The 27,062-nt window shown below is 42.2% G+C and overlaps 1 protein-coding gene across 1 annotated transcript in view; it reads right to left on the minus strand.

The window, feature by feature from the left end:
• The window catches only part of PCDH7 (protocadherin 7), a 286,087-nt gene extending 265,449 nt beyond the window's left edge, over positions 1-20,638 (minus strand). Inside the window, exon 1 of the mRNA XM_086464474.1 lies at positions 17,447-20,638. Within this exon, the coding sequence (XP_086320600.1) occupies positions 17,447-20,638 (3,192 nt within the window). The remainder of the gene's footprint in view (positions 1-17,446) is intronic.
• Between the last annotated feature and the right edge of the window lie 6,424 nt (positions 20,639-27,062).

A 27,062-nucleotide genomic window follows, 5' to 3' on the forward strand; every position in this document is an offset into this window, starting at 1 on the left:
TCCCTCAGGATGTATGACAGCACAACCAGATCAGGGAACCTGACTCTCACAGCACTTGGACTCTGACTTGCAGTCTAAGATGCAGAGTGTGGACAAAATTCTGCACTCAGCAAGAACAGCGGTTCCATTACTGACCTCTGTCTCAACTCATAATATCCTCATTAGGCTATTATTCACTTCTTATGGAAAAGAAACCAAAAGCATAGTATTGAAGGTATGTCTAAAACAAGACAGATCTTAACCTATATTGAAAGACACTCATGATAGCATCCTGTTAACAAGGTCCAGTATTTCTCACATGGATAATTTCTCACACGGATACTTTCTCACACGGATTCTTCCTACCCTCGCCTTAAATACGAATGACAACATTTTATTTAAATAAATAAAAAAAGCTAACCCAAACATATCCAAAAAAAAAAAAAAACAAACCAAACCACCCCTAAAAAGAGCCCCACACTTTGATTTCAATATTTTGCAATTATATTAATGAATTAATTTGCAGGTCGTCATGAAACATCTATTGCTTAGAACTAGTCCAAGAATCTGAACAAGTTTAAGGCCAGGACACAGAGAGAGTATAATAACACTGCATCATACAGTACTACATCATGCAATGATGTAATTAACTAAATTGTATTTCTGGATACTATGCACGGTGCATAGTAGTTTGCAATGATTTTTATTACTTCTGCTCTGTACTTTAAATGCTAATCATTTATTCTGCTTAAACTCTAACAATAGGTCATCAGTGTGTTTCCATTTCTTCGTCTGTACCTTTCTTTTCCTTCTACGCCTGCAAAATGTCAACACATAATTTAATAATGAACTTCCAAGAAGACAGGTAAATGTTTACCCAGAATTTTCCAGACAATATCTTTCTTTTAAATTCTCTTAGCCCCCTTTAAGGCTGTGTGATAAACCCTTAAATTCTCTTAGCACCCTCCAAGGCTGTGCTATAAACTATGAATCTATTCATAGCTTGGATCATTAATGAGTAAGTATATTCCTTCCTTTAAAAAGAGCTAGCAAAGGCATAACATTGCCTTATTTTCCCCCTTCACTGTCAATTACACACAAAGTCATAGAATAAGCTTCTCACAAATCAGGCTTCCTAGCTCTTGAATTATGGAGAAGTAGAGAAGATGGGCACTATTTCATTTGTGCTCAAAATACTTAAGCCTCTTGGAAAAAAGAGGTTTCATGAAAAACAGAGGTTTAGTCATAAAAATTATTTTTCCTCTGTTTACTTTTTATAGCATAGGTCAGCCATAGGTGTTTGCCGGCCTGATTCTAAATTTAACTTGGATGTTGATTCATCAAAACACAAATCAGCATTATTTGGGGAACTTTAATTTTTTGTTTTGTTTTGTTTATTTTAGTTTTGTAAGTATTGTAACAAAGATTCCTCTTTGGGAAAATAATGTCCAAAATGTCATACAGACATGTACTGCTGTTCTATGGGACAGGGAAATTCTGTAAATTAAGATCTTTACTGACTTCACTGTCTTACAATTCACCATATATGCTCAGACCTTCAAATATTTAAGGTGTGACAGAAGAATTATCAAAAAAAAAAAAAAAAAAGGCAAAACAACACCAACAAGAAACTAACAGTAACATACTTTCGGATCTCCAACACATTCTGCAACCCAGCAGAAATAATAATATTTAAATAATGTTCAGCCTCCACATTTTCTTAATATTTGACCTCCTTAGTGTACAGTAGTATCTGACTCCTACTATATGAGGAAAAAAAAAAAAAAAATTGCTAGAAGAACAGAAACTGAAATGAAAAGCTAGAAATCTTCACACTGCCACTGAGAAGGTAAGACTAAAAACTCAAAGCATGATAACTAGGATTAGAATACAGTCATGATAGGTCTCCAAGGTAGCTTATGTACTGTGTTCAGCTCTGCGGTCCCTAATGTAAGAAAGACAGGAACCTGCTCAAGCGAGTCCAGAGCAGGGCCATGAAAATGATCAGGGGGCTGGAGCACCTGTCATGAGGACAGGCTGAGAGAGTTGGGGTTGTTCAGCCTGAAGAAGAGAAAGCTCCAAGAAGACGTTCTAGCGGCCTTCCAGTACTTAAAGGGGGCCTACAGGAAAGGTGGGGAGGGACTCTTTATCAGGGAGTTTAGTGATAGGATGAGTGGCAACATTTTCAAACTGAAAGAGGGGAGATTTAGATTTGATATTACAAAAAAAATCTTTACTGAGACTGTGATGAGATACAGGAACAGGTTGCCCAGAGAAGCTGTGGATGCACACTCCCTGGCAGTGTTCAAGGCCAGGCTGGATGGGGCTTTGAGCAATCTGGTCTAGTGGGAGGTGTCCCTGCCCGTGGCAGGGGGATTGGAACTGGATGATATTTAAGGTCCCTTCCAACCCAAACCACTCTATGATTCTATGAAAATTCCCATATGTCAGTATATATATTCTACTGCCTCCTCAAGAAAAGTTCCCCCTCCAAAAAAAAACCAATTTGGCAGATTGATGTTATTTGGCTCTCAAAACAGCTCTTCATAAAGCCAACATATAAGTCATTATTTTAAGGTTCACTAGGTTAATTTATTTCATCAGAATCTTTATGTTTAAATAAAAGGAAAACGGGGGAGAAAAAATTTTGTGAGCAATTGTTTCCATCACAGGTTCTCTTTGTTTTATTCCTTTATTTCTTCATATTAGTTAGCGGGCCTATGCTTCATGTAAGAGTCCCTTCACAATCATTCAAATTATAAGCATAGAAAAAAAAAGTAGGCAGTCCTAAAAGTATAGAAAGATGTAGCTTTCTTATCTATATCCCTCAGTGTCTTAAATGTGCATTGCTTTTGATGAAGACAAAGAGGAAGGCAGAAAGCATCACCTTTACTTGACAAAGTAATCCCAAAATATTTTTTTTCAATTATTTAATAAAAGACTTTGTCAGAAACTAGAGTGCTAGAATTATTAAAAAATAGGTCTTCTTTCTAAGTTCCAAAGAAAACTCTAGGGGGTAGAGAAAGAAACAAAGAAAGAAAAAAGACAGAACTCTAACATTTTCTCCCTTTCCATAAGAAAAATCTTGCTTAAATGCTAGGCCTTTCCTTTGGGAGACAGAACAAACACCTGCAATTTTCCACTACAGAAAAAAAAAAAGTGGTAGGCAGAAAGATGTACTTACTACAAACCAGATTTCCTTTTCTCATGATATTTTTCCATTCCCTCCCCCAGATTACAGTCTTACAATGCCTTAAACATGGGATACACATTACAACCTAGACATTCAGTGACAACATATGCCTCTTGCATCTGCAATTCTGTCTTACTAATCCTGTGATCAACTATAAACTGTTGATTGCAACCTGTAACACCTCTCTTGTAAATAAACAAACTGTCCTCTCTGTGTGTTTTTAAAAAGTTTGAGGTGAAACTCTATTATGTCAAAAATAGGAAAGACAGCAAAATGTTTTCTTCAGAGATTTCAGGACTCTGAGATATGCCTTTGGTCCAGATTAGCACGGCTTTGCTGATATGCTTCAAATGTGAAAAAAATTACCAGTTCAGTGAGGATTTTAGAAAGGCTGAATATGGCTTCCCTTGAATGATAAAGATTAAAAAATGAGGAACTAACATTTCTATATATGTTCTTATTCAATCGCTTCCCTTATTCAGGACTTTTTTTACTGTATACCATAGGATAGCATTCAGATTCTCTGTGTTCTGGTGTCTTACAGTACAGAGCTTCAGAATGATGCTTAATTATTACTGAAATCCCTGTTTCTACCCATAAACTAAAAATGTGGTTTCTGATTTGAAATGCTCTAGCACCTGTGAATACTGCAGTCTCAAAATGAAAGACATTTTGAGTTACGTAGTAATCAGGGAGTATACTTTTAGGCAAACCGTGTAATTTAGACTTTAAATGCTAAGCGTCCTTAAAAATTTTTAAAAATGTTCTTCAAAGCCTTAGAAGTCCTTCTGACTTTTTTCAATCCCAGACATACTATAGTATTTGTTGACCTTTTGTAAAGGGCCTTTCTGTATGTATACATGTTGTATATACAATAGCGTTCTGCACATAAGCTCCCAGTGTCCCTCAATGTAGATGTGAAGGAATACACTAACATTAGTAAGAGCTGTACATTTCATTATGCACAAAGAAACCTTATCAAACATATTAATGTTAGTATTAAATTAGTCTTAAAGATTATTAGGAGTGATACATTTTCAGTAAAGGCAAGATGCATCTTACGACTTCAGGTTTAGGGGTATTTTCTGACCATCTCTTACACTGAGTTTTTCAAGCTCATAATGATAAATGCATGTTGTCATAATCTTTCACTGTCACAGTGTACTCCTGCCCTAACAGCATCCACTCTTGTAAAACAGAACTGCAATCAAAAAGTTCAAAATTAATAGCTGTGAAACCTCAAGCACTCATAAGCATGTGTTTTTATCACTTCCATGCTGTGCAGATCGGGTACTCTTCTTATTTATTATTTGTGACAGTGAACAATTCCCACTTGCTTTAGTGAAAAAGTGAAGAGCTGTTTGCATAACTAGCAAGGTGAAAAAAACAGATTTCAAACTGTTGGAATCATTTCACAAGAACAATGTACACAAACCAGAAGACAGTTTTCTTTCAGAGCGCTATAATGTGCTGTGCTACACTATTTGTTATTCTACCGTCTATGTATCCCTTGTTTAAAAGCAGCTCTTACAGTATGTTCTGTGTTTGTGAAGAGTCTAAAATAATGGAGTCTTGGTACAGTACAGAGCCTGCTATGCACTCCAGTAGTCACCCTCATCATCTTCACATTCGAAAAATGTGAATGTCTTAATGCAGTAATCTGCATATATGGTATATGGTTAGTAGCTGATCTGCAAGTGATCCAGAGAGTACTCTGGGACCCACACTCACAACAGCTAGCACATACACCACCAAGATAGAGTGAAGCACTACTTCCTGCTGTAATTTGTCAGATAAATTGCCTCCCTCTAAGCCAAGCAATAGAATATGTGATTTTACAGGTAAATTCTTATTTAAGTATCAATGATACTTTATCTCCTAAAGAATTGCTTGCTTTAAGAGAAGAAGCTAAAGAAAAAAGCATGACTATTATGTTTTCCTTAAGATTTTTCTTCATTTGTTTTCAGAAATGAAACACGGAGATAGTGTTTCCAAATAGTATATATTTCAAATTAAAAAGGAAAGGTTAAAGATAGTAACTGTAACGGTATTACAAAATGTCTCCATCTGATTTAATATTAACCTACAGGAAAATCTATCATAGATCAGGACAGTGAGTAAGATTTGCCTGTGGGCAGTGCTATTATCAGTGCACAATTAGTTGCAGATCGGAGACACTAGCCTTAGATCTGCTCTCATGCCAGTAATCTGTTTCCTAGCTGATTGAAAACCAACGGCTCTTGATGAAACGCTATTTATTTAGCCATAGACAATTTGATTAAACGTAAGGGTAATAATAACAAAACTAGTAATACCCAACGCGACATGAAATGGTGTAGGTCGTATATTAATTGAGACATTTCAGTGAAGAATACAAAATAACGAAATGAAACAGGATATGTTACATGAGAAGCTTTTATGGCAAAGTCATTTTCTTTCGATTAAAAAGCCCCCCACATTGTGAATGCTAAAAAAAAGTCTCTTCTACTTTCAATTACTATAAACCCATCACAAAGTATGAATTCTTAGTCCTTAATGCTAGATCTTTCAAATCCTTGGACTTATTTCTTTTTTTTTTTTTTGATAACAGATGGATTTTCTTTTATCCTTAGTAATTTGCATCAATAGTAGAACATGAAGTCTTATAAATACATAAAGACTTTTAGAAACATTTGATAGAGTGATGCTTTAGCCAGTCCTTTCATATTTCTGTAACATTAATTCTCCAGGAAGGTTTCTGTATAATTTGAAGAGTTCAGTCACTTTATATATTTAATTAAAAACTAGTAAAGAAAAAGTACACAAATTTAGCATTCAGAGTTCCTAGAAAGGTGCACTAATATTCAGTATGAGAAAGCCCAAGATGAATTTTCAATTTGTTCACCAGTGTCTGAAGGGCCAATGGAATATAACATACTCCAGTCTCCTTGAATGTCACATAAATGATAAATATTTTGCAATATAATGAAAACAAAATCTTCTTAATTTAGTCTGCACAGAGGAATTTCACACTGTTGCTTATCTTTTCCTCTGCACTAAAGAGCAACCAAAAAGGTCTAGAATACTAGCAACATTTCATAAATAAATATTTAAAGAATGAGCATTGCACAGAAAAGATAGGACAAATTATATGTGTCCAATGATCTCTGCAAAACACAAAACAGCAAAGGCAGTGCCATTTTGCAAACAGTTACACAAGTTTCCTTCACTTCTAAACTAAATCTCTCTTGTCTATTTTTTAAAATTCAAGTAAAAAACCCACATAAGAACACCACAAGGAGCAATTTTTTCAGTAACATACAATTCCACATATGGGCTTGGAGAACTTAAACAGGATGAGTTACTGTGCTGCACCAACCTACACTGGTTTCGTATCTGCTCAAGGGAGCTGCCTGCATCAAGTCTGAACCTACTGAACGAACCTACCTATTACATAAACCAACATCCTGGTGGAACACTTATTGCACCTTGGTGGTAGTTCTTTCTCATTCCTATAACGTACTACTCCCATCTGCACTTTTGTTAGATATTTCACATATGTGAAATATTAATTACTATTATATAGTAATAGTATCTATACACTAGAATATAGTAATAGTATATATATACTAGAATAAAAAGTATGCTTTTTTATATGTATATAGTAATATGTTGGATAAAACATATGACCCAGACTAGGTGTTGTAATTTCTAGGAAAGGGACTTATAGTTGAAAACCACCACAAAAATGGGTACTGCTCTGTTTCACACCCACTGCTGTCACTTTTATCCATATGGATTAACACCTGCTCTAGAAATAGCTGAATTTTGTTCATATTCAGAAAAATTCCATTAAAATAAAGTGATAGATTCAGGCCCTTAAGTTGCAGGAAGCAGAATAAAATCATCAGTATATAGTTAGAGGAGCCTTCTGAGTGAATTTTCTAAATCTACATGACAGATCATACCCAAGATCTGGGCTGAAGTTCAGTGACTGAGCTTGTAGTGACCTGTCTTAGGTAGAGATTTCTAGTTTGCAGTGCAATTACTCCTTCTGTAAAAGAACTCCCAACATTATTTGAAAATGAAACAAATACTTCTCTCTCAAAGAAATCAATTACTGTGCTTCTGTAAAATTGTGCTGCAACTGGAACATAATTACATGCTCATTGAAAATAGCATTTTTCTGATTCAACAGAATGATGGATATCCTTTCTCACTATCACGCAAGGCACACATTGTGTCATTATAACCAATTTAGAACACAGGGATGGAGATAAGGAAACAGATTCACCTTTTCATTACTCAAACTTCGTGACAATGTAACTTCACTGAGAACAGGAGTGACATGATGGAGAATGAGACCAAATGTATGTTGAAACCAGCAGGCGTAACAGTTGTGAACAGTAAAAGTGGTAAAACAGTGACTTAAAATATCACTGTGAAAATGTTGGGGACATTTAATTTGCTGATGTTTTATTATCTGTATTTCCATTCTTGTCTTTCATCCTTAGAAAGCTTGCAAACTACTGATGTATTTTCTCTTGTTAAGTATAGCACTTAAAAAAGGACTCACAAATAAATCAAACAAATTTGCCTAAGTAAATGGCCAAATTTAATCTGAGACAAATTTTTGCATTATAAAGTGGATATGAATTTTCAGGCCAAGTCTTTCCTAAGTAAGCCTAAGTGATAACACACAGCTCCACAAATAAACACCGTGACCAGTCAGATAACTGAACAAAGGTACCTTGCCATATATGCTTGTGCTGTACTATTAGTTTAAGCAAGAATGTGTTTAATACTAAAATTGTACTTTTTGAAATATCATTAATATCATGTCATTCCCAGAGCCTGTAACGAAGACAATTTTACATTTGGATGTAATATGTGATGAAAATTTACTCTGTTATTTTGCAAATTATACATATATACATGCTGATAAGTTAAATGTGGGAGATTTGATGAATAACATTCAAACTGATAAACTGGTCTTCTGTATCTACATTTTGTTTTAATATAAAGCAGTTTGAATATCATGTCACCTGATTTAACTTACAGCAATTAATACTAGTTAAATTTGATTGACTAGTATTAATTGCTAATAATTAGTCAAGCAAGTCAAGGAACTACCTGTAGTTTCACCTAACGTGAGATAAACATCAGCCTGAGAGGTCTGAAGATGAGCGGAAATTCAATAAGGTAAATGCTGTCAGCATTGTTTCTGTGAAAACAGAAACGGTTTGTCTCAATTCAAAAATAAGTTGTTAACCTAACATCAGTATATATATGTGAACATATATCTGCATGTGTGCATTCTGTTAATAGTCATGTGTATGGCATGCACATTTGAAAATTGTGCTTAAGTTCTTACCGGAAAAATCATTTTCAACTTTGTCAAAACGCACTACATTCACAGATTCCTTAATGTTATTTTAATTACAGTTTCTTCTAGTAAACCAAAGGATTTAGTGATGGCTTTTTTGTTTGGCCTTGAGCTGCAGCTACAGAAGAGTGTCCCAGGAGATACCCAGGGCTTGCGTCATACCCCCTGTCTGTGCAGCTCTGTGCAGATATCTCAGAAACTTTAGGGTATCTAAAGTGACACTAGGATGCATATGTTTAGATAGCTAAATCACACCCAGAACACCATGACAGTCTCCATAATTTCCTTTAGTTCACTTTTCAGTGTAACACCGAACTCAGAAACGCAATTGTGCATCAAGTTGTATCCCTGTAAAAGTATTGTCCTGATAAAGGATATTTTCCCCAAGGCTAAGTCTCTGAGAACGGGTTACAGCAATTCTGCCTCACATGGATTTGGTATCCAAAGGAAGTCGAGGCTACTTCTCCTATTTTACACTGCTTCAGGGCTAAAAAGTCCTTCACATCTATACATGGATAGGCAGAATAAATTATGGCAGCCCCTCCCATTTCTCTCTGAGAAGTGCTACCACAGAGAAAACATTTAGCACATACCATGAAAGATATGCATTTCTTGGCCACAACCCGTCAAGAAACTACTTTTTAGGGAGTTTATAGAGGAATCTCCATAATCTTCATGTGACCACACAACACAGGAATTTTTATCCTGTTAGGTGACTAATTTTGTTACTTACAACGTGGTACCATAAAGGAATTGGTTCAGACAAGGCTGCAAGATAAAATTCTCCCTGAATTTCTGGCAGATGGAATCAGTATTTCTGTATCCTGGTTCTACCACATATTCCATAAGTGATTTTCAGCATGCCAACTAGTACTTACCTTTTGTGCCTAGTTTTAAAAAATTGTCTTCACATTATCTATATCTTGAGTTTATATTATTGGTAGATAATAACTGATCCTATATCAAATACTTTAATGAATATTATTTTTTATTGCTTCCTAATACTCCAAGAATGCTACTTGCAACAATACATTTCTTTCATTCAAGGATTACAAACTCAGCCACCAGGTTGTTTAATTCAGAACATAAAATCTGTAACAAAATCTCACTTGACAAAATAACATTAGCCTTTAAAAAATATACTCACTACTGTCAGTAGTTAATAAGGTAAATCAAGTTTTGAAAAACAAACATAATGCTTTTCTTCAGTTTCTAATATTGTGACATTTGTGATCCACTCTGAGTAAAATTAAATTATACTTTTGGGGTTATGCTGCAGCATTTCACAAGCTGATGATTGCAAAACAGCTGTGTTACCTAAATGAGGATTGTTTGATTGATATAGACAATAAAAAAAAGAAAGCACATCACTTTTACATAACTTTCAGTTTTAAATGTGGCCAGAAAATTATTTCTGTTCAAACTTCTAAAAAACAACACTTTTACTCTTAAGTTTTCCCATCTTCTCCTTCCACAAAAAAAAAAAGGGCAGTTCCTCCACACTGCTCATATATGTTATATATCAACCTTATTGCCTATTTTTTTAATATAGTCAAAAGTTGCTCTTAACTGTAATTTTACGACTCTTGTCAGTGAAAATAGGCACAGAAGAGTGAGCAAACAACTCATGTTAAGCACAGTTCCACACAGTTGGACAACTCCAATGTGTGTTGCTGATATCAATCAGGAACTTTACTAACTGGTACTCAGGCATAATCCAGTTTTGAGATTTTGACATCTGCTTATGACCTGCTCTCAGCTAAATATTTATAGAGGAAATTGCACAAAAATAAGAAATGAAGAAGTTTTAAATCCTTGTTTGTTTCCTATTGTTGTAAATCACATTTTAGATGCTCCAACTAACTTTAGTTACTCCAGCATTAGTGTGATATTTTGTCATCCACAACAGCAAAATAAAAGTGACCTTGGGAAGCCTCTGTTGCCTGAAGTATACGGAAGACAGTGAGTCAGCCCTAGCTTTTTCATAGTATCTGTACATTCTCTCCCCTCTCCTTAGACGTTTTGTTTTTTTTCCATAAAAGTCAAAACTGAAAGGGACCCTATAATTTTATCTCATCTGCTGTTTTACTCAAATCTCAGATCTGCAAATTATTTTTACTTACATTTAACTAAGGTCTAAAAATTTCAAACTCTGCAACTTAGTACAAATAAGAAAAAACATGAAAGGATACAGGATATAGGCAAATTTTGTTTTTCCTATTCACCTAGCAACATGCATTTTGTAGGATAGGAAGCTAGCAAGGCTCAATAGGACCGGGTATTGTGAGATAAACTGAAAGAAAACAATTTGAAATATTTTTAATAAAGTGTATTTTCCTTACACTGCTACTGAGCCATGCAGTGTACACTGTTTTAGTAACTTGAATTGCACAGTCCACATTACCAACACACTTTTCATTAAACTGCACTGTCAATAAACTTGATGTACATCCATATGAATGCCGAAGCTTTATTTTTACAAATTTGATTCAAAAATTGAAATAATGCAAATTCATATACAATAATAATAATAACTTAAAACTTTCTTTTGATTCTGGACAGTAACTGTTGGCCTTTATTTTGTTGCTTTAATTATTAATTAAAATGAATATATAATATATGCTAGCAAAGTCCAAGGTCTGGTAACAGACAGACAACAAATCTACTCTTCTAGGAAAGAAAAATCAGGGGAGAAAAATACAGAAAGAGCATGCCTAAGCACACAGTGAGACAAAGCCACCTAAAAATGCAATCAATCAATCACTCAATCAATAAATAAGAAATATAGAGCATAAATTACATGGAACATATTACATGCAGCATAAGACTGAAAAAAAGCAGCTTTAACAGTTTCTAAATATCTGTTGAAAGCAGACTTGCTCAGAAAACTTAGAAAGTCAGCCTGCTAAGTACTGTACTGAATATTTCATATGTCTGTAAAATTTTTTCATATATATATAGGAAAAGAAAATTAAAATCATGTGTCCTGTTAAGATTACTAATTAGGTAGTAAAATGTTCAGCAAATATACAGAAGGGTTCACGGTGCTTGTGGAGGAGTTAGTTAATTGACTCATAAGCACAATGCTAACTACTACTGATCTGTTGATTTTCTTTTATATTTTAATTCCAAAGCGATTCAATATGTTTTACATCTCAAAGTAGACCAGCAGATCACTAACTACATAAACGTTTCAAAACTTTTGAAAGAAAATCCTTAAAGGAAAACGTCCCTGAATCTATAGGACAGGTATTTCTCTGAAACACAGCTAACAGTTGGTCAAACTAGCAAATATCCCAAATACTGAACAACAAGGCAACTAAATATTAAAAAAAAAAAAAAAAAAAAAAAAAAAAAAAAAAAGATGCAAGAGAGAAAGAAGAAGAAACACTCAAAAACACACTGCTACAGTACAAAGACTGAGACTGACACAGCAGTAGTCAAACTGCTAACCATGCTAACCATGGTTATAACCCAGGTTCACATCGGTATGTACAATGCCAGAGAGCTGTCTGAGTTGATAAATCACATTCTATCCTTTTAAAGATGTTTCTTGCTATCCCTTGCCTATAATAGTTCAGTTCTTTACTTATTCAGAGCATGAATCCTCTACTCAGATCTTGTCCCTTTTGGCTCTGTACATCTCCTGGGAGTGTAGAATGATTCAGTGGTAACTTAGTCGTTTGCACACTGTACGAGACGATTTCATTGAAGAGGGAAAAAATAAAGGCTGCACTTATCAGTAGAACACTTTGTGTTAAATAAAGATAATTAAAGCATCAACAATCCATCTATTTCATGTTTAATTAGCCTCTCTCTCATCATAATTTGTTACTGAAGGTCAAACGTGGGTCAGTTTTAAAAACTAATTGTAAAGTATTTAATATAATGCAAACTGAGAACAGAAAATAGAAACATACTTTTGTACGCTTTGCACTAAACATTATTAAAGTTAAATGTATGAAAGAACTAACCAATGTAAATGTTTTTACTTAATGTCAGTGTTCCCATTTTTTTCTCTACATTGCGCTTAGTGCTACCATAACACTATTATTTTTACGATTACTATACCATACAACATTTGCTTAGCTCAAAGTTATAAAAAACTTTATTGAGAGTTGCTTTGTGATCATAAAAAGCAGTCTTTGATATAAGTCTCTGTGTGTGTGTATGTACGTATGCAAGAAAAAAAGATTATGCTTTCCTGCATGGTTAAACTGATTGTCCCCTTAATGGATGAATTTTGGGTCCTATTAAAGCTGCTGGTTATATGTGCTTATTTATGAGGAAATTGACCCATTTAATTTATAGATACCATTCACATACATGATAACCAACTAGTCAAAATGCTTCTACATGGCAACAGATTGATTAATGTTTGAAATGTTATGAAACAAATTAACTGGCTACCGTAAAAAGAGTTTTTTTAGAAATTAATTTCTACATATTTCACTTTCATGGAAATAAGACTTTACAGGATATACATCCAGTTTTGACTAGTGTGTCAGCACACTGGTATGGTAAACATTTTTCTTCAATAAATGGTACATTTCCAATGAGAAAAGACATAGGGATAATTCACAAAGGATTATGGAATTGGCCAGGAAGCCAACACCCCAAGCAAAGCAACAATGCTGCTCAGAAATTCCTTTACTAGTTCTGCTAATTCTATCGATGATGACAAATATCTCTTAAAAAACAAAACACAAAAAAAACCAAATCAAAACAAACCCAACATCACCACAACCAGAGTGTTTTAAGTAGTCAATAACCATTGTTTGTTGAGCAGAGCAAGTAAAAAAGAAATCAAGAAAATATAATGGACAAAAAATGTAAACATATTATCATTTAAAAGGCCTGTTCTTCAAACATCTGTTGTTAACGTGTTAATCTCATATTCGTGATTAAAATTTCAGTGACATACACCTGCTCATATGCCACTATTTTGCACTGTGAAACAAAGTGAAGAAAACAGCATATATTATAGAGAGATATTTGTAACTAACATGAGAAAATAAACAATTATTTACAATTAAAATCTATTATTAGAATTATGATTAAAAATGCAACCCTCCAAGCTCCTAAGTGATTCCTCTTAGGCACCAAGCTTTTCTTATCTTTGGCTGTCCTTGCTGGTAGGTAGTAGTATTCACGCTCCTCACAGGCAATGTGCAGAACCTGGAGGGTTCAGATTTTAAATCCGTGATCCAGAAAAACACTTGCTTAAACTCATCCCCATTCAGCAAAACACTTCTGTACAGCTTTAACTTTTGGCAAGTGATTAAGGCATATGGAATACTAAGTGATTTAAACATTTGTTTGCTATTAAGTAGATATGTTAGTGCTTTACTGAATATGAGAGAATTGATAAATCGGAGGCTAAAAGAATATTTCAGTGTAATACCATGCTAAATAAGGCAAGAATAAGAGTCAAGCTTGTGAAAGACCTTCTAGAAAGTGTGGTAAAATGTCAGAAGTCTACTGAATACAGAATTTAGTTTTAAACTTTACATAAAACACCTGACGTCAAGAAGGAAGAGAGTTAGAAATTGTTCGTAGTTTTCTCCACTGAAGTTCTCCTACACAGTACTGTATCAAGCAACATGTATTTGGGAACTCATATAACAAATTCAATAGATTACCTTAAAAATGAAGTATCAAATGATCAAAATGAAAACAACTTGCATTCACTGGGGCACACCAGTTGGTCACGTAAGTAGAGACTTCATTTCCTGACTGCTGTATTGTAGATACACGAAAGTATCAATTACCAATTCTAATTACACTAATGGGAAATTAGTACTGCTCTCATCTCCAGTAACTTGGAACAGGTACATTCTGCTGTGTCCACTTATTTGTTCTAAAACTTTATACACCTTCTAATGTGTCCTTAGAACAAAGGGAACTGCCAATGAGTAATAAAAGGCAACCTTAGAGATTTCAAGTAGTCTCCCTATCATGGTCACGTCAATATGCCGCTGGTTCTGTTCCACATTACAGCTGAACTATGAAACAATCTAATATACACCACATCAGAACCCTTTATCTGTAACTGCTTCACATTTCTCGCTAAACAAAGTGCTGAACAAGGGCTCCACGTGGTTTGGGTGTTAAAAATCCTCATGTGTTTTGCCTGATAAACTGAGAAATGCTCCACTGTCAATGTTTGAGATGTGAAAAGTCTACATATTGTTTATGTAAATAAATCTTAATGTCCCCACTATTATGCAAAAGCGTGAACAAAATTATATAAATGTCACTCAGCAACAAGCTGGCAAGTACTCACAGGAAAGCAGTAACAGAATTTTTTTGCCTGATAGTCTCTCCTATAAAGTCTGCTATTTAGCACTACCTTCACTGTTTTCTTGGACGCTTTCCTTAACTTACGTGAATGATTTGCAAGTGTGTAAATATTTTCTACGTATTTAAAAATAATAAGAAAAATAATTAGAATATTGGCTATAAAATACTCAGGTAAACTAACCTTCATAACAAACTAAGTATTTAGCACAGGAAAACTATTGACACTGAGAAATGTTTTGTAACAAACTAGATAGATAAATAACTGAGCAATTCAGCGTGTACTTCTTTCAGTTTGATTGTTGCAAGTAAAAGTGTAACAAAGCCATTTCCTTCTACTAATAAGTCTTCTAATGTGTTGTATATCAAAATATATCCTTGAAAATTGTTAAGTAATTCAAAACATATTTCTGTCGTATAATCTTAAATAAGTTTCTTATCAAGTCAAATAGCCTTTTGTATGGTGTAATCCTCTACCATTCCTGCACTTAGCATGCAATTCATTCTTTTACAACTGAAAATAAATTACACTTTGACAGTGTATAATTCATATGTTTAGATGAACTGTAGCAGCAAGAAAGAAGTAGTATCTCATTAGCATATATTCCACTGCTACTTTGATAACTCCAGTGTTCAACTAAAACGGCATAATCTACTATGTGTTTAATAAGACTTAGTAGATGGAAGCTTAGGAACTTTCTTAGTACTTTGTATTTTATACAGACTATTTTCAAACTGAAATCGTAATGTACTCTCCAGGAGCGAGTTAATGAAATGTAGCACCCTGAAACTACTCTCAAACGTTCCATAAATCTGTACCACATGTAAAAAAACATACACAAAAATACTGGCAGATAGTACATCAATCACCCTTTTTTGGTGATCTAAAAGACTGTCTCATACAATTCATTTTTTTTTACAGTATTTTAAGTATTTCTGAGCAGAATGCAAATACTGGCAACACATTGTAAAACTTCAATTGTAGTAGACTAGCAGACGTTTCAAAGTATAAGAAATGTCATAGTGTACCATATTCGCATGTTAATAAGTTGACAAGAAAGCATTTTTGTCAAACTAGTCAGAATTTCCCTGTTCCAGACTTGGCTCTATATTTACATGAATCACTATTTATTTATCTCTAAATTCTTGTGTAACATGCACTGTAGCTGAGGAAACATTCAGAATATTATCTTATCTGGAACGATGTAATAGAAATCACCAGATGTTAAGTTTCTCATTTTACTATCACCCAAAAAGTACTCCCCCAAAGAAAGGTGACCTCTGTTCAGCCTACATATGTGTCTTATAAAATAAACAAAACAGGCACTTTCATTTAGGAGCTTGATTCTCCTCTGTGCTATCCCTATTTCATTTCCAAGGACTGCAAAGAAATCCCTCCTATCACCAGATTTAGGCTTCACTGAACCCATCTCCACCAACACAGCCGAGATCAGAGCCAGTCACTTGTGGCACTCCTGAAGGCACACCTCGCTCTGGGAGGTCTCACGGCAGTCACACTCCCTACAGACAGAGCTATGCAGCAGCTGGGCTGGCAAATTAGGGCCTCTCAGCTTGAATGAATGAATTCCATGTGATATACAAGGGGGGAGGGGGGACACACGCAAAACAAAGCAAAACATACTGGGGTGCGATTCTAAGCTCACTAACATTTATGTGTATTCAGAGTAACTGCTGCAATGAGTGCAGTCTCTGTGGTGTAAATTAGACCCAGAGAGACTTTGTAGATTATTTAAGCATTTTGGTCCTAATGAACGACCTGGTAATTACAGCCATCCAGCGCGGCGGCTGTAAATCCACTCTCACGCACAGCTTTAGGAAGCGCCAGGCAAGCAGCAACCCCCTTTCCCCGCAACACCTGGCTACCGAGGTGAAACTTTCCTCCTCGCCGGACCTCACCGTCTCTAGGGCTGGGAAAACATCGTGGCAGGGGAAGCGCCCGCTGAAGGCGGGGCCAGGGGAGCGGCAGGACAGCGGGGGCAGCCGGGGGACCGCTGGTCCGCCGGGTGGGGGGTCCTGACCCCCGCCCCCGCCCAACCGCCGGGATTGGCCTGCGGGCTGGCTGCCGATAAAGGCATTTCAGGGTGGCTCACAGCTCGCTGTCTGGGCTGGCGACCGAGTTCCCGGCCCGCCCCCACAGGAGTCTGCGGCTGCAGCTGCGGCTGCGGGGCGGGGGGGGGGGGGGGGGGGGGGGGGGGGGGGTGGGCGCCGCGCCCCCCGCCTTGGCGGGGCTGTCCCGCCGCTGCGGCTGCACGGGCGGACGGGCTGGCGGACGGGCCTGAAAAGCGGTGGGAATTATAAAAATTATGATGATAATCACAATAATAATACCAAAGGTCTCTGACTCCCCTTCCTGCGTGCTGTGTGCTGGTCCGGGCACCTGGCTGCCTGCGGGGACAGCGGGGGAGGGGGGCCGGGATACCGGGCTAAACGGGTCATTGAGCCTGACAGTCGGTCGTGTCTGCTGGTGCCGGTGTCGGAGGCGGGGGGAGGCGGGCATCGCCGCTCCCTCACCCGAGGTGTGTGTGTTGGGAGGGATGTGTGTGTGTCCCCATGCATGTCGGGGGCTCCGCGGGGCACAGTGCTCTTACCTGCTTGCTGTACTTGCTGCTGGCCTGGCAGCTGTACTCGGAGCAATGGTCCGACCCGATGGAGATATTGTCACCAGCGCCCACGAAGGTGTTGGCAGGAGGCAGGTCCTGCACTGCCTGGTGCTTTTTGCCGGCGGTGGGGGACTGCGGGTGCAGCTGGACGGTGGGCAGTGGTGAGCTCGACTTGTAGTGCCTGGCCAGGTCGGGGCTGCCTGGGCCGCCATTGACCGAGCGGTACCGTCCCATACCAGGGCTGTCAGAGAGCTTCTCATTGACGCTGTCGTAGCGCTGCCCATTGGGCTTGGAAGCCTCGACGGTGACGATGCTGCTGTAGAGGGGCTGCTTGCCCTTCTTGCCTTTCTTGTCCTTCTTGGGCTTCTTGGCCTTGTCATGCTGCTGTGGGGTGAAGAAATCCTCGTGGTCCTTCTTGCCGGCCTCATAGCCATGTTTGCCCTTGGAGCGGCAGTAGCGGGCCATGACCACCACCAGGATGAGGAGGATGACGGTCATGATGCCGGCCACCACACCAATGACTATGCTAAGCCGCTGCTTGCTGAGCTCGTAGCTAGGGTCACCAGCGATGTCTTGGGCCAGGGGCGTGTGGAGGCTTCGGGCCACCTGGCTCTCCACCACAGTGGCGTTGGATAGGCTCTCATTGACAAAGACATGGAGCAGGGCAGTGGTGGACTGGGGTGGCTGCCCACTGTCATTAACCTGCACCACGAGGCGGTGCAGGCCATAGTGTTTGGGGGCCAGCTTGCCCACCAGCGACACTACACCACTGGCTGGGTCGATCTCGAAGAGTTTGAAGGGGTTGCCCCCAACAATGCTGTAGTTGAGGTCAGCGTTGAGACCGGTGTCAGCGTCGGTGGCAACCACCGTGGCAACCACAGTACGCATGTTGCTGGAGGGTGGCAGCACTGTGTAGGAGCTGTTGCTGGGAAAGGTGACTGTGGGTGCATTGTCATTCTCATCCATCACAAAGAGGGACACAGTGGCAGTGGCAGAACGTGGCGGCTCACCTCCATCCACTGCCTTCACTTTAAAAGTGTAGCTGGTCTGCTGCTCCCGGTCGAAAGAGACGGTGGAGAAAATGGTTCCAGTGTCGTTCTCGATGGAGAAGATGCCTGCTGCCTGGTCGTGGTCGCTGGGCTGGATGGAGAGGCTGAGTTCAGCATTGCGGCCTTTGTCAAAGTCCATCACGGTCACCATACCTACAGGACTATTGGGCTGGAGGTTCTCCTTCACATAGAAAGTGAACACGTCCTGCATGAAGCGTGGCTCGTTGTCATTGCGATCCGCCACCCGGACCACCACCGTGGTGGAGCCCTGCAGTGACGGCACCCCCTTGTCCCGGGCCGTCACCTGGAACTCATAGGTGTCGCGTTGCTCACGGTCCAGCACTGCCTGCACCAACACATCCCCAGAGTCAGGGTCAATGCTGAAGATGCCACCTGGTGCCTCCGAGGAGAGGGGTGAGGCCTCCAGGGAGTAGGTGATCTCTGCGTTTTTGCCACTGTCTGCATCCGTGGCGACCACTGTGGCCACCCTCTCACCGGGCAAGTTGTTCTCTGGGAAGGAGACCTCCAGCACAGCCTGGCTGAACACAGGAGGGTTGTCATTAGTGTCCCCAACTCGCACCAGCAAGGAGTTGTTGCTGGACAAGCTGGGGCTGCCTGAGTCCACAGCCACGATCACCACATTGTAGTCACGGACAGCTTCGTAGTCCAGAGGGGCCGAGGTGTGGAGGAAATACTTGCGCTTGTTCTGTGGCTCGCCTTCGCCCTCACTGGCTGGCTTGAGCTGGAAAGGCACGTCACCCACCACGGTGCAGGTCACCACGCCATTTTCACCTTGGTCCCGGTCTGACACCTGCACCAGGGCAATGGGGGTATCCACCAGCACGTCCTCGGCCACGCTAGCCACCCCATCCCGGAGTGGGATACGCCCGATTTTCCGGATGTCTATGGTGGGTACGTTGTCATTCTCATCGCGGATGTTCAACACGACCGTGGCCTTGTCTGTCTTGGGGGGCTGGCCCCGATCTCGGGCCATGACAGTGAAGCGAAGCTGGTTCACCTCCTCCCGGTCGATGCGGTGCAAGACGCTGAGCCAGCCCGAGGTCTCGTCCAGCCGCAGTAGGCGCCTGACTGACTCGGTGGCCGCCCCGAAGACGTACTCAATCTGCCCGTTCACCCCCACGTCCAGGTCGGTGGCTCGCAGCTGCAGGATGGGGGTCCCGGGGCTGCTGTTCTCCGCCAGGTCTGCCTCGTAGACGCTCTTCTCGAAGCGGGGGCTGTTGTCGTTCACGTCGGTGATCAGCACCCTCAGGATGGCCTGTGAGGACCGCGCCGGGTCGCCGCCGTCCCGCACGCGGAGGCTGAGCTCGTAGGAGTCCCGCTGCTCCCGATCCAGCGCCCCCTTGACGATCAGCTGCGGCTGCTTCTCCCCGTCAAGGGTGTCGGCCACCTGCAGCTCGAAGACGCTGCTGCGGGCCGCCGCGTCCGCCTCCTGCCGCCGCTTGCTGCCGCCGGGGTAGAGGGCGCTCTCGGAGGCCGCCGAGGCCGAGCCCCCCCCGCCGCCGCTACCGCCGCCACCGCCGCGGCGGCCGCCGTCCCCGCCGGGCTCCTGCAGCAGTTCGTAGCGCTCGATGCCGTTGCGGCCGAAGTCCCTGTCGGTGGCGGTGGGGAGCAGGTAGAGGGTTCCCACGGGCCGGTTCTCCTCCACGGTAAGCGTGAGGACAGGGGAAGGGAAGGTGGGGGTGTTGTCGTTGATGTCCAGGATGATGACCCGGCCCTCGAAGAGGTCCACCCAGCTCTGCGAGGGGCCGATGACCGACACCTCAAAGTCGAGGAAGCACTCATTCTCGTCGAAGATCATCTGGCACTGCGGCAGCTTCTCGCGGTCGATGCGCCGCTCCGTGGTGCTCAGCTCCCCGGTCATGTTATCGATCTTGAGATAGTCGGAGCCCGATTCCAGGCTGAATGTCACCTCTCCGGAGCCCGTCACGATTCCCAGGTCGGAAGCCACGTTGCCGATGCGGATGTCGGCGGGTCCCTCCTCGGCCAGCCGGTACCTCAGGAGCTGCTTGGCCGCTGCCAGGCTGACCCAGAGCGGCGGAGGCAGGAGGAGCAAGAAGCAGCAACAGCAGCAGCAATGCACAAAGCCAAGGAGAGTCCGCATCTTCCTCATCTTCCTTGCACCGAACCCCCACCCCCTCCTCTCACTCCCACCTGCCCCCCAGTAAACTCCCCTGATAAGCTAACAGAGCGTCTGAGCGTCCGGGCGATCAGTTATAAAATCCTTCTGTTCCTGGAAACTTATTGTCTCATGGCTGGTGCAATTGGTGGTCAAAACCCTGCTGCTGGCTCCTCTGCTGCTCTCCCTGCCTTCCACTTGCGGTATACTTACAGTTCACGGGACAGTGTATTTTGCTTTTTAAAGATTCATCTCGGTAGATAGGATGGGATTTTCCTCCTCCTCCCCCTTCTCCTCCTCCTCTCTGATTTTACTGTAATCACTTTGCAAGGTTTGCAATAAAAGCAGGAGCAGCACTGTGCGATTCGGAGCCCCCCAGGTCGTCTTCTTCGACACTAGAGTTAACTACAATTCACACACTCTCTCTCTCTTCGCTCTCTCTCTCTCTCTCTCTCTCAGCCGTTTACGACCAAAGCATTAGCTTTATTCTTCCCCCTCTCTGAGCACACAGGGAAAAAAAAAATGTGATTCGCTTTATTCAAAGGGCTTGTGTCCGGGAAAACTCCAAATCCTCTTAGCAATGGGCAGTTCTTTAAAAAAAATAATTTTAAAAGGTAAAGGAAAAAAAAATAAAAATCCCAATAATATCGGTAGCTGCACAGTTGATAAAAGAACCCCGAGTATTACAGAGCAGTCCACAGAATATCCCCTTTGGTTGGCAGAAAAGCACCCAAATCCATCTTCAGAGATCGCCTAAAATGTTCAGCTCTTTCTCCGGAGCGGATTTTTTTTTTAACAACTCTGCGCAAGGTCATTAGTCACAAAGAAACGATACAGAAACTGCAGAAGCCGTTTGCCCAGAATTTGTAAGGCTGTAGATATGAACATACACACACAACAGTCCCAAGTTTGTTTTTGCATCCGCAGTTTGTGTGTGTGCCTTACCTGCATTTGCACTGCATGTGTTATAGCAATCTGGATCTGCAGCACTGAGAGCGATTCACAAATGAGATTGCAGTCTCTCTCTCTCTCCCTCTCTCTCTCTCTCCTCTTCCTTCCCGTCCCAATGCAGGTAACCAGATCTGAACTTGATCCTTTCAGTTCAAAGGTTAGCAACAAAACTATGTGTCCAAAGGCGATTATTGGTCTCTCGTAAATATACCCGGAGCGGAACAAGATGTAACTGGATCCCCCATGTGAATTAGCACAGATTCTGAATTACATCCATATAAGCGGAATGGCAAAGGGGAGGGGAAAAGAGTCGCGACGCGATTAAAAAAAAAAAAAAAATAGAGTTCTATTTGCAAATAAAATTATATCAGTCAGTTGTTTCCTGTGATCTGCACCGCCACGGTGGGTGAAATCTGCAATTGTGTATTCCCTCCTGTGTCTTTCAGAGAAGTGTGGATCAGGCGCTTTCACGGCAGAGCGGCTTGTGCTTTAAAATGTTGAATGGCAACTGAGAAGCTTCCCACTCGGAAAAAAAAAAAAAAAAAAAAAAAAAAAAAAAAAAAAAAAAAAAAAAGAAGCAGTAAACCGGCAAGTTTGCCTAAAGTGGTGGGAGCTGCTGAAGCCTCTCTCGGTAGCTCTTCCCTGACGCTGCAGCAGCAGAGCCGCCTGTGCTACATACACACAGAAAGAGAGAGGGAGAGAGAGAAAGAGGGAGAGCGAAGAGAGAGAGAGCGAGAGTGAGAGAGGGAGGGAGGAGGAGGAGGAGGGGGAGGGAGGGAGGACGAGTCAAGCGCTGCACTCCAGAAAGCCCAGCCTTACCCTCTGTCTCTGCTGCTGCTAGCGCTGCAAGCGGGATAGCTGCTCATCACAAAACACCAGTTCAGTCCTCAAAACCGATCCTCATTACACGCCCGAGTGTTGCTGCTGTTGCCTTCTCAAACCTGTGATCTGTAGTCATTCTCTCCCACTCGTTCCCTCCCCATCTCCGCTGTAAGACTGTGAACCGAGCAACGATTTTTAAAGCAAATCTTTATTCGCCTTTCTTTTAGGCAGAGCTGGTGCACGTTCCGGGCTCTGCGTTTTGCGGAATCACACGGGTAAGACAACTCGTTTTGCACAGATTCCCACCTTTCCCTGTCGTGTCGGTGCTTTTGTGAAATATCTGCAGTCACTGTAACTGCATAAAACTCCAGGGAGGAAGGGGGGCTGCCTTAGATCTCAGACTTTCGTCCTGCTTCCCAGTGCTGTTTGAGCCTTTTGGTCTTTGTGTTCATGTTCTTCTTATTACCACGATTTGAATGTGTCTTTTCAGCGTGTTTGTGGGTTTCCTAGGAGAAAAAAAAAAAAAAAACAACCCTCTGAGAAGATGATCAGGAAGGGGGCGAGAGGGTTAGTAATATAAACACATGTGAGAAGTAACAGATTTATTTCCGAACAGAGACTTGCTGCTTCGATGATCGCTAAAATGTAGCGTCACCTACCTGAGTAAGTGGGAAATAAACTTTAATGTTAAAGCTCTCCACTCAACTTTGTTTATTCTAGCGTCTCTAGTTCGCTGCTTCTTTTGACTTTGTGCCATTTAATTGCCTACGGCTTTTGTGTGCCCCTGCCCCTACGCCCTGGGTGATGCCTGGCTGCGGTACCTGTCGTCCCCACTCGGATCCCGGAGGGAAAAGAAGGAGATTCCGGAGGACTGGTGGCAGAGGGAGGACCTGGGTAAGCATGGGGCAGCCAGCGGGAAAAGAACCGGCGTGTGTCTCTGTGTGTGTGTGTGCGCGCAGCGAGGGGGAGGCAGGAATCCAGCTGCTCTCTCTCCCTCCGTGAACACATACGAGAAAACAAGTTGTTGCGGGTTCTGTGTGTGCATTCCTCGTTTTAAATGGTTAATTTGAATAAAGATGCATGCAGGCGAATGTAGTGAAATGTCTCTCTTTCATCGCGGTGACATATTTGAGCGAAAAGCGGCCGGATATGTTGAGGTGGTTCAAAGCAACGGTCACAGCGTGCCTTTGTCATTTGGGGCGGTGAGTGGATGGGGGCGGGAGGGAAGGTTGCCACCTTCTCCCTTGGGGAGTCCAGAGACACAGAGGGGCAGAGTCGCGCCGCATGGAGACGGCGCTAGGCGGTGAGTGAGTGACTGCTCCCCGCTCCAGAGGGCTCGGGGCGGCTGCTCCGGCGGCGGCGGCTCCGGCCCTGGCACCGACCCCGGCCGCTCTCCCTGCCTCGCTAGAACACGAAAACCCTCCCCCGCCGATGCTGGAAACACTCGGCTTTATATCTGCAGCATCAGCGAGAAAGCCCGGCTCGGCGCAGGCTCAGTGTTCACCGCCGCAGTCCCGGACGGAGGAGGGGGGCTCGGGAGCTCAGCATCTTCGCAGCGGGTTAAGTAGGATTAATACCAAATCCCTATTATATTTGCCAAGCAACTTGAATTTATCAAAATTCCCCCTCGCTGTTCCAGTGCTCCGAGAGGAGGAAATTTTGCCCACAGTCTCAGATCCAGACATACCAGTACGTAGGAATACCAGCATACTGCATTACACTGGCTTCCTGCATAAGCAATACAATTGCAACCCGAAGCTCCCGCTGTTCCCTTCCCTTTGTGCTTTTAAACGCAGCCAGGAGACTTAATATATTCGCCAGGGGAGGGGCGGGATGAAAGCGCTTTTAACCTCCCCGCTATAAACTTTAATCGGATTCTGGGCTGTTGCACGACATGGACACCTCGCCTCTTGTCTGCGTCTCCTGCCCCGTTCTCTCCCATGTCTACTTTTGCTACGGTCTGCTTTGCGAGAGCCTCTTTCAAGCGAATAAGTGATTTCTTTCTCTTGCCATGTGCAATCGCTCCCCCCTTCCCTTCCTACCCTCGCTGGCCTCTCTTAGACACACTACGCCTTTCACATGCGGGTTGAGGGCCCCCCCCCCCCCCCCCCCGCCTTCCTTTCTTTTTTGCAGCGTCTTCACATGCAACCTCTCTCTGAATGTGCAATGTTTTTCCTGCTCGGGAGTGCTGCGTCCTTCACAGTGGATTGGTTCCTCTTTCGGAGCAGAGGTAACGGCCGCCCCCCTTCCCTATCATTCCCCCCCCCTCCTTTCCTCCCCCAGGGCAGGCGACCGGCGTGGGAAATGGGCCCGACGTGCGCTGCATGGTGGATGGCAGCGCTGCTCCCGGCCCACGTGTCCTGGCTGCCGGAGGGGGACGGGGCTGTGCTGGCCGTGTTGTGTGTGTGAGTGCGTCCCGCCTCCATCCCGCTCGTCCCCGCCGTGCGGGGGGAGAGGGGAGTCACCGCCGCCCCTTCTCGCCAACACCCCGGACTCGGGCCGCTCACAGCTGCCCGGGTGTCAGTAGGAACAAGCCCCGCTGTTCCGGGCGGGGCAGGTTTGGCCCTCTTGGTCAAATCTGTTGCGCAGCGTAACTCCCCCCGCCCCCCTTTCCCAGCTGCACACAGACGCCCACACGCGCTCAGGCACGACTCGGCATTTGTCCTCCTGATCTGGTGAGATCAAGTGGGAAGCGGCATCACAAATGTAATCGGCTGTAATAAATAAAATAGCCCGAGATGCTGGAGATATACAGAGGGGAAATAAGAGCTTGTGTCCTTAAAGGGAACATCTGATAAGGCCACCGAGGTGGCATCTTGCGTGTGGGCAGGAATCCGTCTTGCTGACATTCGCAGCCTGCTGTACGTGGGGAAATCCTAAAGCAGGCTGGGAGCTTCCCAGCTCCTCTGCATCCCCCCCCCCCGAAGCTCCTTTTCCGATGCTCTGCAGCGGGGCTTTGTCGTCCTTGTTGTAGTTGTTGATTGGAAAGACGGGGGTCATGGTTAAAATATGCAGATGCAAAAAATAATTAATGCAATTAGTGGCTAGTTTGTCTGTATTTCTTGGCGGAGCCCGGTCTCTGCCGCCGGCGTCCGAACTCGCGTCCGCAGCTGGCGCTTTCAGCCCACAGCAGTTTGTTTTTTCTCAGTTTAGGAATGTCGGTGGCTCTCACTGGAAAATTACTCCTGGGATCTGCAGTGGGAATCCATCTCGGGTTAAAAAGAGACAGATCATTTACACAGCTATACCGCTCAATACGTTAACAAATACGTATTACCATTTCCACGCACAAACGTGCGCACACAAACGAAGAAAGTCACGAAGGAAAAAAACATAAAAATCAGGTGGGCTTGAAAGTAACATATTCGTACTAATACGGGGAAAAGGTTAAATACAGTAAACATGACAGCAAATTCGAAAGCAGGAGAAAAACAAGGACAAACCCCCCACGTAAAGCAGTTAAAGCCATTTGACGGAAGGGAGAAACTAACTCAATAACTCCACCAAGGGACAAACAGATGAAATGACACCACAACAGCACTAAGCCCGCGTTGACCTTTCATCTTTCTATAGTGTCGCGCTGATCTGGTGCCATTCTGCTGTGATCTCTTCACCTCCCTTGCCCGCCGCGGCCTCCCTCTGGCCGCTTCACAGCTCCCTCAGTTCGCGGCAGTGGATATAGCGGGAGGTCGGCGGAGTGGTGGGGAGTGCTGACACTTGTCCGGTGTCTTTCACAGCTTTGCAAATGTGCTTGCCATGTAGTAGCATGTAACAGGCAGAAGTGATTAAATTATTCATTGCAGCAACAGCCTTTCTGATGGACGTTAAAACTTAAGTTTAAATAAGGAAACTACAAATTTGCTTTTAAGCAGGTAACAACTACATCTGTGCTTATTTAACTGAATGCTAGCTAAGTAGGGAATGAGTTACTGTGTTTAAATCCCCTCTCTTACTCTCAGTGAGAATTTTGAACTAGATAATACACCATAAAAGTTACTGATGGAGCAAAACCAGTCTGCGTTGGATAACAGTGGTTAAATCTCGCCTGATTATAATTGCTCATTTTTAAAGTAATATATGAGGTCTGTTCAAAATAAAAGGTTCTTGCATAAGCATGATTCCATCAGTATTTCTGAATTCTCACATTTATAAAGAATGATGAAAAGTAACATTTAGCAAAAGTAGTTGTGATTCTGTTTACAAGGACTTTTGCAGTGTATATGTATATTCCTTACAAATCACAATGATTAAGTTTGAGGGTTAATTACATTATTCTATAGAATTTGTTATGAAAGGTCTTTTACAGACAGTGTTGTTTCCCCGCCTCCCCAGATGTTGACAAAAAATCTAACCATTCAAAATCATGCAGAAATGACAGATGACAGACTGGTTTTAATGTGGTTAAAATCAGAAAGAAAAAATAATGAAAGGTCTTTAAAAAGCATATGAATTTTCATGAGGGAAGGCAGATTTTGGTTAGATTTATGCTTCATATGCAGCTACTGGCTTTCTTGGATTTGCTGGGATATAAATGAGTGCTGCACCCAACCCCACTATTTTACAGATTTATTTTTTAATTAAACTATTGTTCAATTTCTCTAAATGCAAAGCAAACCATTGGAAAAAAAAAAAAGCATTTAAGGTG

This window comes from Leptosomus discolor, chromosome 4 (assembly GCF_034619465.1).
Source record: "Leptosomus discolor isolate bLepDis1 chromosome 4, bLepDis1.hap2, whole genome shotgun sequence".
In the NCBI taxonomy this organism is placed as follows: Eukaryota; Metazoa; Chordata; class Aves; order Leptosomiformes; family Leptosomidae; genus Leptosomus; species Leptosomus discolor.